General features: G+C 35.8%; 2 protein-coding genes across 2 annotated transcripts; both read left to right on the plus strand.

The window, feature by feature from the left end:
* Positions 1 to 9,535: 9,535 nt before the first annotated feature.
* LOC131954124 (uncharacterized) lies at positions 9,536 to 17,478 on the plus strand. Its single transcript, XM_059317655.1, has 14 exons — positions 9,536 to 9,599; positions 10,844 to 10,937; positions 11,479 to 11,535; positions 11,741 to 11,867; positions 12,593 to 12,682; positions 13,050 to 13,237; positions 13,352 to 13,394; positions 13,936 to 14,059; positions 14,343 to 14,422; positions 15,032 to 15,144; positions 15,895 to 16,067; positions 16,331 to 16,537; positions 16,799 to 16,852; positions 17,266 to 17,478. The coding sequence occupies exons 2-14, from the start codon at positions 10,886 to 10,888 to the stop codon at positions 17,476 to 17,478; spliced, it is 1,521 nt and encodes a 506-aa protein (XP_059173638.1). The 5' UTR covers positions 9,536 to 9,599; positions 10,844 to 10,885.
* A 131-nt stretch (positions 17,479 to 17,609) lies between these two features.
* Positions 17,610 to 20,752, plus strand: LOC131954122 (uncharacterized). Its single transcript, XM_059317652.1, has 5 exons — positions 17,610 to 17,760; positions 18,733 to 18,787; positions 18,912 to 19,156; positions 19,384 to 19,489; positions 19,903 to 20,752. The coding sequence occupies exons 3-5, from the start codon at positions 18,935 to 18,937 to the stop codon at positions 20,394 to 20,396; spliced, it is 822 nt and encodes a 273-aa protein (XP_059173635.1). The 5' UTR covers positions 17,610 to 17,760; positions 18,733 to 18,787; positions 18,912 to 18,934; the 3' UTR covers positions 20,397 to 20,752.
* The last annotated feature ends 107 nt before the right edge of the window (positions 20,753 to 20,859 follow it).

Here is a 20,859-nt window from a genome sequence, read left to right on the forward strand (position 1 = left end):
GTAGAACGTCGCTTAGTCCATCCAGCTCTGATTGGTACATAACTCACGTTAAGGACAGTAAAGGCAGCTGAGCATAGTGCTGACCAAATAATCCCTTCGTAAGCCGAGGTCACAGAAACAGGTAAATTCTACCTCACTAGCCCCATTGACCGTGCGGCTCAAATAGGGAACTTTACTTACTATAACTTTTATAAGGCAGACATTTTTTTGGAAACAAGGATGTGTAAAAGTATTGTAAAGCATCTCTATACAACCACCCTACACAGTATAACACAATATAACCAAAGACAACCAGCCTGTGACCCATGTAACAAAAGGCAACCACCCAACCCTATTAACTCTGTACAACATGTTAGTGAGCATTCATCGCTTTCTCTAGAACATTCCGTGTCAATTATTTGACCCTGTACGCAATGTGGAGTGGGGTAGTACAGACTTTCATCACCAGTTCATATGTCTGTTACTGGGAACTGTTTCATCCTACCTACAACATCCAAAAGATACTAACTAGCCAATCACATCTCCCATATCAGAAACTATGTGTCTGGATGTCTTAAAGTCGCCTTATTTCAAAGAGCGTTAGCCTATTTATATGTTTCTTCAATCCATATTCAAGCAATGAAAGACTATGATGTATTAGGTTTAAACTTTAAAAGAGTCCTTACAGGACATTGTGCTTTAGGGCCAACCGCGTGCCAGGACATTTAAAAGGTGCAGTAAATGTATGAATCAATACACCTTTATAGAACTGTGTGATGATATTGAATTAATTTAGAAAATAGCGACCACGGCGTGAAGTCTTAACTCACTCTGTTAGAAGCAAACCCCGCCAGAACAATATGAACATTTGTATATTGGGTTCGGGAATATTTTAATGGGTTTTTGAAGTATAGCGACTTGAAAAATAATACGAAGTTAAAAGTAATGGCGTTTGAAAGCATCCGTTATTTCAGCCCGAGGCAAAGTGCTAGTAATTATTGCTTTTTAAGATTTTTAAAAAAAAATTGCTTTTTAAGATTGAAACTTTTTTGTGCGACTTTCTAAGAATAGATATAAATTCTACTACATTGATTTTAGAGAATGCCTGCAATTTGAGAGTCGTAGGGTCTACTTTCTGGCAGATAAATTATTTAACTTCATCACTGTATTTGCAGGCTTTTGAAGAATCTACTGTACTGTATATACTCTATACCCAGCAATCAAACATCTTCATTTTTCTCAGCCACGACTACTTAGAAATACGCAGTATCGTGAGAGTTCTATGGGTTTATAATTATACAGTTGGTTCCTCCTGTAGGGACCTCAAAAAAAAAACAATTTTCACCAACTCTTTCCTCACCCACCAGTACTTTGTGAACCACCATCCACTACCTACACTACCTAATGAACCACCATCCACTAACACCCAATGATCCACCATCTACTACCCAATGGTCCACAATCCACTAGCACCCTATGATCCACCATCCACTAGCACCCAATGATCCACCATCCACTACCCAATGATCCACCATCCACTAGCACCCAATGATTCACCATCCACTACCCAATGATCCACCATCCACTAGCACCAATAATTCACCATCCACTACCCAATGATCCACCATCCATTAGCACCCAATGCTCCAACACCCACTAGCACCCAATGATCCAATAATCACTAGCACCCAATGATCCACCATCCACTAGCACCCAATGATCCACCATCCACTAGCACCCAATGATCCACCATCCAATACCCAATGATCCACCATCCACTAGCACCCAATGATCCACCATCCACTAGCACCCAATGATCCACTATCCACTACCCAATGATCCATCATCCTCTAGCATCCAATGATCCACCTTCCACTAGCACCAAATGATCCACCTTCCACTAGCACCAAATGATCCACCATCCACTAGCACCCAATGATCCACCATCCACTAGCACCCAATGATCCACCATCCACTACCCAATGATCCACCATCCACTAGCACCAAATGATCCACCATCCACTAGCACCAAATAATCCACCATCCACAGATCAATAAAACATCAAACGCCGCCCAGTCTTTGATATTATGTCTCCTCTAATTGGTGTACGCAGCGAGCGGGGTACGGGGCGGGTGGAAATTAAAATCACCATTATCTGTCAGTAATCTAAATACAGCCATCAGAACCCGCTCCACGCTCGGCTGATTTCTCCTCTCGCTATTTCACGGCCGATTAATCATTCATTTTTACTTGTGAAATTTATGAACAGCTTTAATTGAAAATGTTCACGATTTGAACCAATGTGTGTTTGGTCAAATTGTGACGTTTTTGAATAAATTATATCTGCGTATTAATACAGAGGTACTAGCTCGGGTCCTGATTAAACCACCTGCTTACCCGTGTAAGTTACTCAAAGTCATTATGTGGATTTTGGTTGTCATGGCGCTTATGTACAGCCTATATTTAGTTTTTACTAATGGGAAAATAATCATAGTGTTGACTATAAAATTGTATCGAATATGGGGATCAAAGAAACAGAGAAACATTACTGCGGTTTCAAAATGTTCATAAATTGTGAAAATTAGCACGAGAAAAAAAAAACATTTAACAGAGATGCATGTTTGTTTTTTTAAAACGTATACCCATGCTGCTCAATGTAATTTAACTTCAACTTCCATTACATACCGCGTAACATCTCCACCCCATCCCCTCCCCTTGAACCTGAATTAACAAGATACTTCGATACAAGAAAACCAAAGATAACCCAACTTATTTAACTCCCCTTGTAGACAGATAAGGGGTCATCCATAAATGACGTCACGCTTTTTTTGACGATTTTTACCTCCCCCCCTCCCCTCCGTCACACTTCGTCACAAAAAGCCAGACCCCCCCCCCCCTAAAATGACGTCACACCTCAACCTACAACCCCCCTCAAAATTGCAGTTGAATTTTTTTTAAAAATTGATATTTTTCCAAAATCTTGTCTAAACTATTACAATTTATTAAAAACAGTTATCTAAAACGCGAAATAACGTCTAAAACTAGTTTTCTAACATTGCTTTTTTATAATGCAAAAATGTGACGTCGCAACATCTGACCCCCCCCCCCCCTCCCCCTCATCACACATCGTCACAAAATTACGGACCCCCCCCCCTCCCCCCTACGAGTGTGACGTCATTTATGGATGACCCCTAAGCAAAAATTATTTCCCCTGCACGTCTATTCTATCTCCTACTGTCAACTACCTCGACCAGAATAATGATCCCATTTTTTAAAGCATCCTCGCCAGTCATGAGTTCTGTCAGGCGCCGCCTATGCCACATTCCTATGCAAATCTTCACTTTTCCCTTATCACTCGAGTGTTAACGTATGTCGGGGGAGCCCAGAACTCGATACCTGGAGTATATCCGATACTTAATGTATCGATGTTCTTAATTGTACATCCGCGGACTCGATTATCATCTGTGGAATGGCAGCGATCAGCTTCCTATTCAACTAACACTATCGGTGGCCCAGGATGTACGCTACAAACTTGAGGGTTGGGGGGTTCGTAGGGAGGGGGGGGGGGTCTTAAGTTCGTTAGTTACCTAGGTATAAGGTGGGTCGGGATGGAAATACGTCCATCGCGATGGGGGATGGTGAGGGTGGGGGTGGTGGAAATTAAGGTTTGTTTCGATGAGTCACTATGATAGAGACAGTGAATCCAAAGCTACTTTTCAACCACTCCCCCCCTCCTCCCCCCACCACACTACCCCCCCCCCCCATCCCCCCATTTTTTTTTGTTTAAAAAAATAAATAAGAAAATTTAAGTGGGAGTGAGCAACCTTAATTTTTTTGAAAAACCGGATATAAAATAAAGTGTCACTACTATTTACCGGAAATCGCTGTAAAGTTAAAAGAATGACACGCATATAATCACTTATATACCAAATTTCGTCCACATAAAATGGAGCTCAAGTTATCATATATACACATACACACAAAACCGACAGAAACATGCAGACAAGTTTGCAAAATTGAATTTTTCCTATTCAGGTAGGTGTAAACAGTCAAGGTTTGTCAATTTTTAGCACCATTACACTACTTCCTTACTCCGTATAGGAAAAAGTCAAATCAAGTCAAAATGTAAATACATTCACCAGTTACGTCACCAAGCTGACGAACATCAAGTTCTGCTCTATGGGTTGATCCGTTGCTAAATATACTTACATTTTGGTTACACCCCTCAACATGAGGTTCACTAGCTATAGTCATCTCTCTCTCTTTTGTAAAATTTTATTTAGTTTAGTTCTCAATGTCTGTCTATTTTTTTTTTCATTGCTTTTCTCCACTACACACTTTGTTTTAAAAGTGGCATTGGTCTTTTTATTCTTAACAAATCGTGTTTCCGAAAAATTTCGTTAAGCTCAACGAATGGTGATGAGATATCTCCTTCATTAGCCTTGATGAGTTTTATAGCTAATTAAGGTAACTCCTCCTCCTTATGAAACAAAAAAGTTACACAACAGACGATATCAGGAATTACGTAATAGTAATCGGCTTCAGCAGATGTTCACATCAGACACGAGACTAGACACGGTACCAGGGGGTGGGTGGGGTGGTGATAGCGGTAGGGGGTGGGGGTGAAAGACATTTGTTTGAATATGTAGGTCGGATATGGGGCGTATGAAAAAAATAATTAGAACAGTTTTAATTACACTGCAGCCAACCCCAATGAGCTGTGATTCTGATCCCCCGATTTATCACGGTGTAAGCGAGCAGGGGTGAAACTCTGGCACATCTGCCCTTATGGCAGATGCCAGACCAGCCATATGCCCTGTCTGTACCAGCTTTACAATCCGCTGATACTTTTCTGATAGTCCGCCACGCGAGTACCTCACTGATTATAATTAAATATGTTAATTAACACGGTGTATTTTATTTACTGGAGGTAAATCAATCGAAGGATTAACACAGGTGGTAAGGACCTTTTTTTGGGTGGGGGGGGGGGAGGGGGTGGGGGGGTGGGGGTGGGAGTCAACAATCCAGCGCACTGACATCTTAAACAAAATAAACAAACGTCTGCATTATTTCAGAGTAAAATATTGCAGTATTCTTAGTAGCTAACACACCATACAAGACAGCGTCTAAAGTATTTGTCTAAGCCGTTTTTGTTTATATCAGACTTAGATCTGTACAAGCTCTTGTTGTTTTAGTTTGTGACCCAAACGCCCTTTCTCCTGTGTGATAACAACGTCATAACAACACACCCAACAAAGGTTTGGGAATGGCAGTGTGTGTGTGTGTGTGTGTGTGTGTGTGTGTGTGTGTGTGTGTGTGTGTGTGTGTGTGTGTGAAAAGGGGAGGGGGGTCCCGGCTGCTTTTAATTCAACTTTCTAAAAGCGTGAATCATTAACTAGGTAATTTCTAAACCTTACAAGGGGAAGGAATTTACCTTGTTTTATGCTTTTTCACACAGGGGTTTTCTCCCTGTCCTTGGGAAAAACCCAAAATCTCATTCTTAAACAATTAGAAAAAAAAATCAGCGTGTTAGTTAATTCTGTTTTCTTTCTCTCTGGCCGTTCTGTGTATAAATATGTTCTGTCTAGTAACACACTCCTTATTTATAGCTGTGTTTGTTTCGTTTCTTTTTTGTGTGTGATGAATAGTTTTTAATAAACCAAATTTTTTTTACTGCTTAATAAATACGGACTTAGCTTTGGTTTCCTTTGTGTTCCTTTCATTCTTTTAATATTTTTTATAGTCGTAAAACACTTTCACCGAGAACAAGTTTAGAATAGCAGTGGTCCGTTTTATATTTCGAAACTAAGCTAAGGTGTTAATATTAATTATCCCACACAATTATATTAATGTTTCTTGGGAAAAGCGGTTATTTTTATCACCGTACTTGTAAGTTTTTATGTTAAAGTCGAAGTCTAGTTCTGGAAAGTCCGTCCATTTGGCCGGATGCTGGTCGAGTGAGACGGTAACCGGATACCTTGTGAAGCGTATCGGATTCGATGGTAGCCACCAGCTAAAAAACCGACATGGATATGATTTAGTGAAGTATCGAAACAGCCCACAGGTGTGGCTAACTGGCCCCAGCGGTAAAGCCAGGTGAGAAAGGTTTTAATGGCTACCCAGGTGAGAATCGAGGTGACAGTCTTTGGCGAGGTGTGGCGTATGATTTCTGCCATGAAAGAAGGTCTCTCCGCCGACGTGATGAGGAACCGCCATGAAAACAGGGCTCAAAAAATTAACTGGGGATTTGATGTAGGGACTCTTGGGTTGGGGTGTGAAAGGGACTCGTGGGTTTGGGTGTGAAGGGGGGGGGGAATAAAAGTAATGTGCGTGGGTTGACTCGATGTACTAGGGGAATAGTGTGGACACCGTTATTTTAATTGATGTAGTTAACTAGGTTGTTATAGATTGGTTATTTACTGTACTGGATAGTGGTGTGATAGTGGATAGGATTGGTCAGATAATGGACTAGACCAGAGCTCTTTGGTCGAGCACCAGTTCTTAGCTCCAGCTCCAAGCTGTACCATAGTTCTTAGCTCCAGCTCCAAGCTGTACCATAGTTCTTAGCTCCAGCTCCAAGCTGTACCATAGTTCTTAGCTCCAGCTCCAAGCTGTACCCCAGTTCTTAGCTCCAGCTCCAAGCTGTACCCCAGTTCTTAGCTCCAGCTCCAAGCTGTACCCCAGTTCTTAGCTCCAGCTCCAAGCTGTACAACAGCTCTTAGCTATCAACGTCAGGCTCTGCTCTCACTTCTTATTGGGTTAGATCTAAATACCTTCGATAAATGTAGCGAAACCCCTGACATTACAGGTATTGATCTAACATTAATTTAGGAAAATGTAATTTAATTGGCCTTGGGACTAAACGTTAAACTTCTGTGACTATTCCATCTGACTAATTTTAATGATGTTTTAACTATAAACTGACTAACAAGCCTCACTGCATAAACATCTAGCACGTAAAATATTCTGAGACTGATATTTGTATTATCACACACAACCTACTTTCTGATACTGGTGTGTATGTCATCATACGTATAACATTCTGCATCAATTGTAGTTTATATTCATACATATACAGCATTCTTCATCAATATACGTTTCATGGTATTACTAAACATTCTGCTACTGTCTTGTATTATCATATACATACTCCATTCTGCCATCGATATGTTTATCGTGATCAACACAAGACAACAAACACACAACACAGCCCAGTGACATAGTACAGCTGGCTCAAACGTGCCTACACACATCTCCATTACACTTACAGACACGTCCTAGTCAATACACGTGTAATTGTATGTCCACAAGATAACTGCGCGAGCCTCACGCTTGAAGACAGTCTCGAGTCAATGAAATCATGTAAAAAATAGGTAGTCACCTACACAGGTGGGCTGATGGCTTGTTTGAGAGGAATGTTAGGGCAATGTTTAGGCTGTTAAAAACTGTGACCAACACAAGTAGTCGGGAAAATGCGAATAAATCGCCAGTCTCCAAATTGATTTCGCCATTATTTTCAAATAAAATCAGGGGACTTGATCAGTCTTGATCCCTTTATACTCATAAGGATATTTGTCAACTGTATACGTATATTATTACATGTTATTGTTCATATATTAACAAGGGGCGTATTTCAGATGTTACCACATAAACCTTTTAAATAATTTATTTGTTATTTATTTATTTGTATTTATACATTTACCTCAATGGCCTATACTATTCTATCATTTCAATGAATTGCATGTGTAACATTTTGTTATATTTTTCAATAACAAAAAAAAAAAGGTTTCTGCATTTTCCCCCACCTATTATGAAAGAAAATATCACGGTGTTCTTTAACGATTATAATCGGGCCGTGGGTCGAATGGCTTTCCTTGACACCCCGGGGCAAAAAATCAATATCAGCTAATGCATGTTAATATGTTGATGCAGACTTTATTAAAGTATTCATTTCATAGCAGCAAACGTATCCATTTCAGGGCGACAGCAAAAACGCTTTACCGCGTATGCCCGTGAAATCATATAGGCTATAATTGAATAGAAGTAGAAGGTCGCATTCGTTGTAGGCTACATGTCCACACCACAAAAACATATGGAATATTATCCATTAATGAAGTTATTAAAACAATAAAAAGACTAATGTCCCAATAAAGGAATGGATTTTTTTTTCCAGCCGGGGTTAAAGATCTCTTGAAGGTTTGCCAGACCAGGAAATGGTGCCATTAAATGACTCCTGCTGTTCGGTCACGGTTGGATACAGAGCGTTGGGTTTCAGGTGGGATTCAGAATTTTCTAGAATATTATTCGTTTGTTTTCTTTTACTGGTGAGAGTAATTAATTCTGGGAGGAGGGTTGTGATTTATTATAATAGAATTTAATTGAATCCGTAGAAATTGCTATTATATTTTTGTTATTATCTGAGATATAAAATGTTAATTTTGTTTTTATTCTCCTACCACGGCTACAATGCGAATTTCTATCAAATCAATAAAAAGTATTTTTTTAAAATCTGGAGTGGTGTCCCTTTTAAGAAAGTACAAAGCTATCGCTCTCCACTAATTACATAGTCGGTGGAGCATAATACGCTCGAGTATCGCACAGCTCCGTTACTTTATAAATGGAAACACGATAATTTAAATAGTCGATACTTAATTAATTTCCATTACAATAAGCTGGGTTTTTTTTGTTGGGTAAGGCGGGGTGGGGAGGGGGGGGGGGGTGTAGAAGTTTAGTTGAGTCTATTAACTTTAAAACGTTTCATACTAGTTTATTTAATTAAAGTAATGGTAGCATTTTAACAATATCAATTTTAACAACGATTAAGGACTACATCAAAACTGGAATTGGAGTAGGTCTAGTTACTCTTTCAAAAGAAAAATATTTTTTTTTTGTTATTGCTATCTAATACACATTATGAAAGAATTATCCGTACACAGTTTATATGGTATTTTGTTGTTTATGTAGTGTCTTTTTTTGTTTTTTGTTTTTAGAAAAGTCTTACAGCCATGTGGTGTAAGCTTATTTTAGACAAGTATGCAGAATGACGTTTGTTTACGGCCGAATAGCGTTTATTGTCCGTGTTAATTAAATAAAACGAATTGCAGATGCGACAGCAAGGGAGGTACACTCTCGATTTCTGTTTTAATTTACCCGGCATTTTCGCCATGTAAGATTTTAAAAAAAAATTAACTGTCTTCATTTTATATCACTAGGCAACTGAAGACTATTATGTGTAATGGAGGAAGGGTGACACAACAGTAACACCTGGTAACAGGAGGGTGATCACTGATTAACCAAGCAAAAAGTAATGTGTTGTAGAAAACTGGTAATGACTATCTTATACTAACAATTGTGGTTTTTTATGTAACTTAGCCGAAATGTATGTAACTCAACAACATTATAAATTAAAAGTTGTGTGTACAGTGTAACTAAATGTAAATAAAGAAAGAACAACCTAAGTTTTCACTCTTTAGAATTCGATTCGAGTTCATAGTTGAGACTAGTTAGATCTAGATCTAGTATCGAATACACCCATTTGAATTTTTTATCGGTAGGCTAGCAACGCAGCAGACGACTTACTTTTCAAGATCTAGACTACACCTGAAGACTATTTGATATTGTTAGCATAATAGACTTACTTTTTGTTACTTTTAAAATATGCAAGTTTTAAATCTAGATCTAGGTTCTAGAAATCTAGATGGAAGGCCATCGCCATAAATTGAAGACTTAAATTTTAAGTAAGAAAAGAAAGAATGACAAGAAGAGTAGAGGGGAAAAAGTAAAGTAGAGAATCTAATTTTTTTTTTTTAGAGAATCTAGAAAATCTAGTCTGCTAGAATAGATCAGTTAGAATCTAGATCTAGATCTAGACTCTATTTAGATTCTTGATTCGATATCAAGACTTTAAAAGCTAGATTCTATATATGTAGACGATCTAGCTAGATCTAGATCTACTGATCTAGCTAGAATCTAGAAGAGTCTCTACCCACTCTACTCTCTAGAATATCTCTACTAGATCTAGATCTAGATATCTAGATTCCCAGTCTAATTTCTAATGTATTTTTGCTTCGAGTTTTAGAGTAACTTAAACTTTAGAGACAGACTAGATCTAGTGTCTATATGTTGTATGTGTATGGGCGGGCCGACATAGACATAACTAATACAAGAGTATAAATAACTTACTAAACCTCTAGATTAGGTTTAGTAAGTTAGTTTTACTCTACTCTAGAGTAGTCTAGAATGAGTCTAGATCTAGAAATCTAGATCTAAAATTTCTAAAATCTATTCTAGATCTAGATACTAGATATAGATCTAGATCTAGATGATTTTTACAAAGTTACAAATGTTTGATCTCTTGAGTCTAGACTAGAGTGTCATTAGAGACTATATTAGAGTCTAGAATCTAGTATAAGATCTAGTTAGTTAAGTATAGAGTACTCTAGAGCCTAGAGTGTAGACTCGAGAGTAAAGTCTAGATTTCTAGATCTAGGATTCTAGATCTAATCTAAATAGATGTAGATCTAGATTTAGATCTAGTAATTACATAATAAATTAAAATAAGCTGTTTGATTCTCCACACTTAACAAACTTTGGTGATTATATAAATAATTTGAAGTTTGATCATGAGCTTTAGTTGTCCGACCACTTATGCATCTTACTGTGCTCTATTGTAGGCCTATGAGTTTGTATAAAGACCTATAACAATAACAAATAATACATTGATTAAGACACAGTTATACACAGCCTATTCTATCTATACAGTATGCTTATCATTTTAAAATTAAAATTTTTATAACTTGATTAAAGAAATTATCCTATTTGACAAAAGTTTTGAATGCCAAACTTTTCCTTCTTTTTTTACAGGTGTTAAGAAAGTTTAGGGTTCTAACAAGTTGAAATACTAAAATGTCAAGTGACATGGATATAAATGAGCTGGAAAAACTTATTAACAGCTTGGGTAAGGTATTTTTAATAGGTTGATAATAGTTGATATACTTAATAACTTTATTTCTGTTGCTTGATCAAAGGGCTATAACAACACAAATATGTTTCAGTAAAGAAGTTTAGTCCCCTTAAAATTTACCTGATGAAGAAAAATGGCTTGCCAAACTAACAGAATACTAATAGGAGTCACATTTATAGGTTTAGTACTAGATTCTACCAAATTTCTAAATACATGTCTAATATCATATTAATTATAATTCAAACCAAGTTTATTAACCATGCCATTGCCATGGTTAAGATTTACCAACGTATAATTTTAAATAGTAAAATTTGATTTGTCTTCGCTGCTTGAAAGTCTATCAAATATTTCAACCATAACCCTAAAGTACACTTAATAACATGATCTTTATTTTATTTAGTACTTAACTACAAAGCATATGATTATTTTTTATGTAATATGTCTGGTTAATAAAGAATTTAAAAACAAACGACCAAAATATTTTACATAGCATATGAGCAATCACCACAGTTTTCCAATGTGTTTTGTTTTTCAGAATTTGAAAACCAGTGTCATGTTAAGCTTATAGAGAAGGAAAACCAACTAATAAATAGTAAGCCACTTTTTAATGTTATAATTTATCCTCATAACTAGTTTTTTTTTTTTATTTAATCAATGCAGGCTAATAATTGAAAAAAATTAAGGGACAAAAAATGTATTTAAAGCTGATGAATAGCTATCATAATAAAAATGGCTTTTATAACCAATTTTGAACAATTCAGTGAAGAATTATAACTGTAAATTTCTCTATTTTAAAGATTTGGAAGCTCAAATTTATGAGAACAATGAACAAACTAGAAAGCTTGAAGAAGATTTGTCAAGATATGATGAGGAAACCAAACGATTGCACAAACAATATACACACAACAGGGACAATATTGAAAGGTAAATTGTAGTATGAAACTTTTCTTTGGATAACATTGCACTTAGCTAAATTGAATGGCTAGTGAAAGACTTGATCATGAAAGTGACAGAGGTCTTACTCTATATTAGAACTTTTTATGTGAGGTATTTATAGTAGATTATCCACAATTCTTGTCTAGAAAAATAGTCATTGTGTGTTACAAATAAAATAATGTTTTATTTTCTATACCATTGTTACCCTAACATTAGCCCAAACCCAGGGGTCGGCGTGGTCGAGTCGGTAAAGCTCATGGTTGCTATACCGATAGGTCTCGAGTTCGAACCCTCGGGCAGATGAGGCTCATTAGCTGGGGACAGCCACTCTTCTAGGAGAGACAACTCCAAAATTAAACAACTGCTGCCTTGTAATTTGTTCTTGGTTGGACAAAGGCTATAAAAGCAAATCCAAAAAGAAAAGCAGGCTGAAATCGGAGTCAATGGCCTCAATGGCGCATAACCAGTTGACACGTAACGCTTAATTGTGTTGGAGGCGTGGTCGAGTCGAGTCATGGTTGATAAATTCGAACAAAGTCTTGCGTTCAAATGCACTGGCAGATAAATCTCGATCCCCTTCAACACTAATAATTAAGAACGAAGAAGAAGAAGAAGAAGCCCAAACCCTAATTTCATTGTGAGTAAGCAGTAAATACAAAAATGTATAATCATCCACAACTTACTCTAATTAAATAAATTGATGCTTGTTGTAGCCTTAAGCAAACCAAGACTGTAATGATGGATCATGAACTTGCTCTGATTAAACAGTTAGAGACATTAAAAGTAAAGACTGATGAAAACAGGTTAGTGATTTTATTCGTATAAATAATGTCATTGGCTGTATAATCTGTTTCTTTTACAATGGTTAAAAAATAATTTTATAGTGATTATTCAAATTTGCAGGTCCATTTTGTAATTGTACATTTACCTTGATATCTCAAACTTAAGCCTTGATGAAACTTTAATAAATTGATGGTAGTTTTTAAAATCAAGAGCTTTATAAAAGAAATGAGAGTATGCGATTTCATATAGAAAACATTACATAAAAATTGGAAGTTTCTACAAATTAACTTATTTTGTACAATTAATGATACAATGTTATAAAATAGAAATTGATCAGTCATATTTTTAATATCCTGTGAAAAAAATATAACCACTTTCTTTTTGTAGCAAATTTTATAAAGAGCATGTTGCAAACTACTCAAACATAAGAGATGACTACATGAGGAAATACAAGGCTTTTCCCCTTGCTATGATACTTCAGGAAAACATGGCAAAACTAGAAGAAAACAAAGTGAAAGTAAAACAAACAGGAGAGGTTGAAGCTGAACTTAAGGCCAAAATAGCATCTATTGAAGGTTATCCTTTATAATAATTTCTCAGATTGTTATGAAATGAAAATGATAATTTTTAAAAGCATACTTTAATAATTATTTTGCTTAAAATTATTTACAATTTAATACATTTTCTAGATGAGTTGGATTCTAAAGTGATGACAAGGATTATGGTGAAAATGTATCCTATATTACCATGTTGCACTTATTGTTGATGGGTTGCCTGTAAGTAATGTAATGCTGAAAGTGGTGGTTAAAGGGGCTATGGAATTTTGGGTGGGAGAGTAGAAATGTGTGATGTCATTTTAAGTTAGGGGATGCACCACCTCTTTACTAGTAAATAAATAATTATATTTGTCTTAAGGTTACAAATACCATTTTTTTCACATCCAATGATAACATATGATACTATTTTCTTTTTAAACATTAAAAAAAAACATATTATTTGTATTATCCTTTGACAAAAATATTTAAAAAACAGGAAAAAATTATAAAGTAATATTTTTTCCATATCTGTAATTGATAAATATACTCTAATCAGTAATGATTTAATAAAGATTTTCAAGTTCATTAGTGCATGTTTAATTATGCCAAATTATACATATAAAACAGGAGGCCTTTATTTTTAAGTTTGACTTATCAAACCAAATTTGCTTTAATAGTAAAAATGTATTAAATGAAAACATTCTCAACTCAAACCTTAACCACAAGCTATTGGTCAGTGCTAAAACTAAAGCTGCAACAAATTGTTTAGAAAAAGAAATCCAGGAGTGTCTTACTGAAAAGACTCTACTATTAGAAAAACTTTCAGCTATCCAGGAGATCAATCAGAATAAGTATCCCCAGGTAGGAATGCACATACTAGTTGTTAACTTTTATTCTAGGCACTTTCATGTTTTTATATTTCAAGTTATGTTCAAGTGAAGTCTTCACACAGATTAAAATTTTATAAAGAGTATCAGCTACTGATCCAACAATATATGTACATACAATATATTATTATGTAGTTCTTCAGTTTCTATTAATTTGTTTGTAAATAACAAGTTAAGATAACTGAAATATTGTTTACTTAAAAGTGATGTAAATTTATATGTGTTATCATAAGTTGTTTTTGAATAATTTCTTGCAGCCAAACTCATCAAGTAATGAGGAAGTAGAGGAAATGAACATAGAGACAGACACACTACACAAAGATACTGCTGTTGATGGGTAAGATAAAAACATAAGCAAGATATTACCCCCCTGTCAACCCTGTCATTTCCCCTCAAATCCCCCCTCCCCATTATAAAAACAAGCAAAATATTACCACACTCCTGCCCACCCCATCATTTCTTCCCCCCCCCCCCCCCCCCCCCAACATTGACTTTACATCCCCAGGTCAATTCTTATTATTATTCCTTTGTGGTCCCCCCTTCTATGCCAAATGAACATGATCTGTTCTTTTTGTATTCATCTCAAACCATTAAAAACCTACCTTTCAACTTTTCAGTCTCCTATTGACCTTTGTGGTCTGTTCTTCTTTAACTATTGGTTCCAACCCTGCACCTTTTTAGTAATTTCATTAACTGTGCCCTATTGACAACCACTTCTGTTCATTTGTACTCTACTGGTACTTATCTACATTATCTCTGGGATGGTGTAACAACACCATTGGAGTCTCATTAAAATAAATATGTAGGCCTACTGTTTATTCTTTTACATCACAGGCCTTCACATAAATTGCACTACACATATTTTATAAAATTTTCACTGTTGTGGTAACATATAATAGTGATTATAAAGAAAAGTTGTAAAATGTATTATGACTTTTATTTCCAGATCTGACATCACTACCTTTGCTAACATGACAATAGACGATGTAGAAGCCACTCAAAGCTTGGATAAAGATAAGGAAACTTCTCCTCAGTCTGGACATAATGAACAAATAAGAGGTTGTTTATCACATTTTTAAGATTTTTTATATTTAGTGCTGAAATTCAAAGTAGTTATATAAAACAATGCTGAAATTCTTGAGTGTGGTTCCCATATAAAGTTGTTAAGGCATCCCTGTGTAAGTCCTAATTAGAGCCTGACTTGTCTAGTTCAGAAAAGATAGTTGAGCACTGTTGTCCACAGCATGTAAGAATCCTTTAATGGATGCTCACGATACTTGACTTACTTGACTTAGTCCTCTTTGCTCCTTATGGAGCATAGGGCCTCCACCATTTCCTTCCATTTCTTCCTATCCTCGGCTATTAATTTTGACATCTCCCAAGACATCCCTGTTGGCTTCAGTTCTTCAAGAAGACTCCGCCTCCAGGTCTGTCTTGGGCGCCCTCTCTTCCGCTTTCCCTGGGGGTTCCACTCAAGCGCTTGGCGTGTAACATTTGTGTGAGCCTTTCGCAGTGTGTGACCCACCCAGCGCCATTTCCTCCTCCTTATTAGCACACCTATAGGCTCCTGCCTAGCTTTCCTCCATAGTTCCAAGTTCGGCACTTTGTCCTGCCATCTCAATTTCAGTATCTGTCTAGCTCACGATACACCTTGATCTTATTTTTTAAATCAAAATCATCATATAAAAGGTATAGAAAGTATCATTATTTTTATATTCAATCTTTTTTTTTAAAATTGTATTTACTAAATTACTAATATAGTCTATATTTAAATATAAGAAATTAAATCACAAATTCTCTTTGGGGTAGAGGTTGCAGATGAAGACTATGTAATGAGAGTAGAAACAAACCCAGTGTCATTGAGGGAGTCACAGATAAAAGACCAGCAAGCACAGATGTGTGCTAACAACACAGCTGTAGCAGAAAGTAACAGGATAGTCACTAGTCAACACTTTAAGAAATGGGATAACATTACATCTCAGGTTGTTATAAACTTTCTTGTTTAATCATGGAACTTAATTTCATACATGCGCTTGTTACTATATATGGGGTCCTATGTAACAAAATATGCATGCAAATATATAACAAACATGAATGACCTCCTTCTACATATGTTATTAAAGCTAAAGCAGTTACCTTTATACAGTACCTACTACATTTTTTAACAAAATTTTTCATAAATGTAAATAGAAATTATAAACCAATGAGTGAGAAATTACTTAAGATCTCTATCAACTATATTTAGAATAAAGAAAAACCAGAGAGCATTAGATCACAGGAACGTCCAGCCAGTCAGGTACATGTCATGACAGCAGCTGGAGATGCTCCTATGTTGACCAGTCTTCCTGTTAGGTCCTCCCCACAAACTCCAGTCTCCTCACTGCCAAGGCTAAGGGCGATTCCTAGGCCTTTTGTCAAGCCTACACTTGTAAAGGATCAACAACCACAACAGGTTTCTATTTTCTTTTGTATGTTGTTCAGTAAACTTATACAACACTATATTTTAATTTTAACTAGAAAAATGTATGTTAGAGTGATTCACAAATTTAGCTTTCCAGATTTTCAACATAGCATACTCTCACCTGTTTAACCCATTCAACAAACTTTGTTATTGTGATCTTAGTATATTGTAGCATTGTATTAACACTGTATGAGATCTTACTTTAAATGCAAGCAACCATTGTGACATGCAATAATATCTTGTATACCTCAGCAAACTCAACAGACACCACAGCCAACCAGGATTCCTGTTCCTCATTTTGTTAAGGTAATATAACACTCTTGCTTTTGTACAGAAGTTACCATTGATGCAGTAGTTCCCACATAAGTATTTGGTGTAGGTCTGCATAGTCTGCATGATATGCACGTTAATTATAAAAGGTAATTTTGTTTTGAGGAAACTTAACTTCCTCGTTTGTACTTCTTTAAATCAAAACCTGAACGTAATTGATTGCATTAAGTGTAAAGGTAATCCAAAAGGTTAGTACCTCTATTTGCAAGCAATTTCATTAAGTGTGACCTTATAGCTTGAACAGTTAAAACTGAATACTCCTTACTGGCCTGTTGGAAAAGGTATTATTGATTACACATCGAGTCATTCAATTTTTCACTATTATATATCAAGTTCTTAATCAATTTGATTGATTTTACAACATAATAATGAGATGTAATTACATCTAGAATACCACTGTAAGTCATGCTTCAGAAACCAACATGGAGAAACCAAATGTTGTGAGACAGCCTTCCTCATTCATGCCTAGGTTGAACTTGCCCAGACCACCACAAATAAATCTACTAGCCAAACCATCACCTCGCTTTCAGCCTGCCCATGTGCTTGGTATAGAACATACCAAAGAGGGAACAAATCAGACAAAGTTAGAGATGGTAATGTAACAACATTTTGGTTGGATAGTCAAATATTGTGCTAAGATGCTGGAGTTCTTTTTAACTTTAAAAATGTTTTTTTTTTTAATTGATCCACTTTGAATAGCTCTGATATATATGAAAAAAACGTTTCAGTCCTCTCCAGCCACAGAAGCAAATAAAAAACTAGATAGACCAACTACTCAGTTATTTCTACCTACATTTTCCAATCCTCCGAATGAACCTACATCTAAAGAAACACCGGGTTCATTAACACAACAGAACTTAAACAAGCTAGGCAAACAGACTCAGGTATAATATATATTCTACTTTTTCACTTATATTATTAGAAGCAAATGTTGCACTAATTGTTTATTTTGTTTAAAATATTATTCATTCAATGCATATAGGCCATATGTAAACTCTGGTTATTAAGACCACACCATGACATAATAATTCGTCCTCTTTACCAGTTGGTTTATTACATGAACAGGTCCTGAGATGCAATAAGTAGTTGTAAAAATGGAATAATAACCTAATAGGACACACTAGTTCGGTAAACATTCCCACAAGAATTATAAATAACTAATATCAGTAACATCAAGTAATATGGCATTTAGTCAAGGGAGACAATAGTCGGACCACTTTTGATTATCCAATGTGATATAGTCACTTAAAATGTGTGTCTTTATTCCAGTTTTCATCTAAACCTGACTAATCAAAAATCATCATCAGCTCTTAGTAGGCTACTTGTGACTTTTTCTAATTCACTCTTTTTTTTTTATCTTATTAAATTATTGAACTTATTGTCATAGTAATAGGATTTGTTTGGTTCAGAAGTTTGCTCAAACAAGTGAGAGGCACTGCTTCTTATTTTATTGTATTCAGAGGCGTAGCGAGGGGGGGGGGGGGGTGCGGACCGCACCGGGTGACACCATTTAGGGGGGGTGACACCAAGGCAAAAAAATAACCAAATATATTGAGAAAAACTTGAGGGGGGAGGTGCAAATCAAAAGTTTGAGGGGCTGGGGGTGCAAATCGAAAATTTGAAAGTTTGTCCCCGGGAAGGGTTTATACGGTGGAGGTGACACCATTAAGTGCCGCACCGGGTGACACCCGACCTCGCTACGCCAATGATTGTATTTCTTCTTTAAACTTAAGGTAAATGCACCTACTAATTTCAGCTCAAAAAAAAATTGAAGATTCCAGGTAGAGCAGTCATACACAAATGCTTTATACTATAGAAAACATGTAATTATATTCACTGCTATGATTTGATTACAGGTACAGTACTCTTTACCAGCAAGACAAATAGCTTCAAGGACATATCATCAATCAGGTACTAAAAATCATATTCTGAATGATAAAAAAAAATATGTAGGCCATTTACTGAGTTTGTGTTTTGTTTGATTCAATTTCTTATAATAGGGCCTACATATATTATATATTAATTTATTTTCTAGCTCATGAGGGGAATGAATCAGCAATGGTAAACCCTGCAGGAAAATTACACAATGTGCCTACAGTGAACGTAATAATGTCAACATCTAGCATGTTAACCACTAGCACACCAAGTGTTTCATCCACCAGCAAACCAAGTATGTTAGCTTCTACTACAACAAAATCAAACATGCCTTCAGATAACAAGCCTGGTGTGTCTACAGTAAACAAATATTCAGTTGTGACATCTGAGACAACAAAGGCAAAAGTAATTTTTACCTTTTTTTACTATCAATGCAATCGTTCTTTTTTGTAAACACTACTTTCTTCTTCTGCGTTCTTAATTTAGGTTATGGGTGAAGGTTTAAACTACACTACTTTAAATCCTATTCAAGTTAGAAAATGTTAGTAGAGCATAATTATCTTTTTTTGTGTTGAAAATCTCTACAGACATACAAATGTTTTAAGTACAATAATATCTTAATTTGTACTTAGGAAAGATCTCCAGAAATACAAAAGCCTTCAACAGCAAACACTAACGTTTTGTTTGAAAAAGCACAGAATCAGGACCAGCCTTTATTCAAATTAAACCCCAACATCAGTAAGATTTTTTTAATGTTAAAATCTTATACTTAATGTCTGTAAATTAAACCGTTTCTTTCTATCTCTGGTGTGTAATTTTTCTTACTGCAAATGACACCCAGACAATACTATACAGTTTCTCTGCCTTTATCTGCAATCATTAATTTTGTGTGTGTGAGCAGTTTGTAGGGCTATGTTCAGCATAGTCATGTCAGCAATAAGTTATTTCTTTTTGCATTATAATATCATTTCTTATAGTTTAATGTAAAGCCTGTATAAACATAAAATGCTCAGGTTATGTTCAGTGCAAGTACAACATTGCAAGCTTGAACCAAGTGGGAGGTTTTTCTAAAATACATCATTAATTTAAAATGGCTTTAAATATTTTAAGTGCTTGCAACAGCTTTAAAATTTCAAATGTAAATATTTCAGCAGCCTTGAAGAAAAAACCAGGGACAGACAGTTCCACACCACCTAAAGACCTCCAGACTTCATCCAATGTCAACACCCCAAAAAGTTTCTTGTCCATGTTTGGAAACTTTGATAAGGAGACTTCTGATGAAGAAGAAACAGCACCGAGTTCCATTTTTAAGCTGTTTAACTTCAGTGGCAACACAAGGGACAAGAATGAAAACAGTCCACAGCCCTCACAGACCCCATTTGGGAAGTTCATGGACACACCAGACTCTGATACTGATAGTGAAAAGGGTCCAACAAGTTTGTTTAACTTGTTTCATAAAACTGGCAACTGGGAGTCAGGGGAGTCTGGATTCACTATCAACTTTAATGCAGAGAAAGATGGAGCTAATGCAGGAGGGAGTACCTTGTTTCAAGAGGAAGATGGCACAGACAAGAAAGGTTTGTTCAACTTTGGTGCGGCTGATGATAGCTTTGATGGGGAGAGACCAATGTTTAATTTATTTTAAATAAAACTATTGCATTCAATTTTTATTATTTTAGTCATAGAAATTGTAATTTTTATTAGGAACTGAATGAAACACCTCATTGTGTCATAAGTAATTTGATTGTGTTCTTTCTGTGTTAGTCATTCCCTCCCAAAATTAATCATATCGAATAGGACACAAGAAGTTAAATTACTAAGACAGCACTTGTTAGAATTTGCTTTGTTCTTTGATAATGGCTGAAAATGTTTTTTAAGTTTTTATACATAATTCATTAAAAAAGAATTTTTAAGTTGTTAGCTTTTTGTATTTATTCAGGTAAAATATTGCTTTATTTTATAAGCAGCCAAAACTTGCTAAAATAATAGCATTATGTGTACTACAAATGCATGCTCTCCCTCTCTTCATTATTGTCACAAACCCACCAAACCTCACTAAACACGTGACATTATTCATGGAAGCTCTAACTCTAACATGAAAAGGTTTC

Source organism: Physella acuta, unplaced genomic scaffold (assembly GCF_028476545.2).
Source record: "Physella acuta isolate Inbredline_101_S28 unplaced genomic scaffold, ASM2847654v3 ptg000974l, whole genome shotgun sequence".
NCBI lineage: Eukaryota > Metazoa > Mollusca > Gastropoda > Physidae > Physella > Physella acuta.

Excerpts from the sequence above, each read along its gene's own strand:
- LOC131954124 (XM_059317655.1), top strand. The coding sequence starts at position 10,886 with ATGTCAAGTGACATGGATATAAATGAGCTGGAAAAACTTATTAACAGC. Across the intron at positions 10,938-11,478 it reads AAAACTTATTAACAGCTTGG|AATTTGAAAACCAGTGTCAT; the intron begins GTAAGGTATTTT and ends TTTGTTTTTCAG. Across the intron at positions 15,145-15,894 it reads ACATAATGAACAAATAAGAG|AGGTTGCAGATGAAGACTAT; the intron begins GTTGTTTATCAC and ends TCTTTGGGGTAG.
- LOC131954122 (XM_059317652.1), top strand. The coding sequence starts at position 18,935 with ATGGTAAACCCTGCAGGAAAATTACACAATGTGCCTACAGTGAACGTA. Across the intron at positions 19,157-19,383 it reads CTGAGACAACAAAGGCAAAA|GAAAGATCTCCAGAAATACA; the intron begins GTAATTTTTACC and ends ATTTGTACTTAG. Across the intron at positions 19,490-19,902 it reads CAAATTAAACCCCAACATCA|CAGCCTTGAAGAAAAAACCA; the intron begins GTAAGATTTTTT and ends TAAATATTTCAG.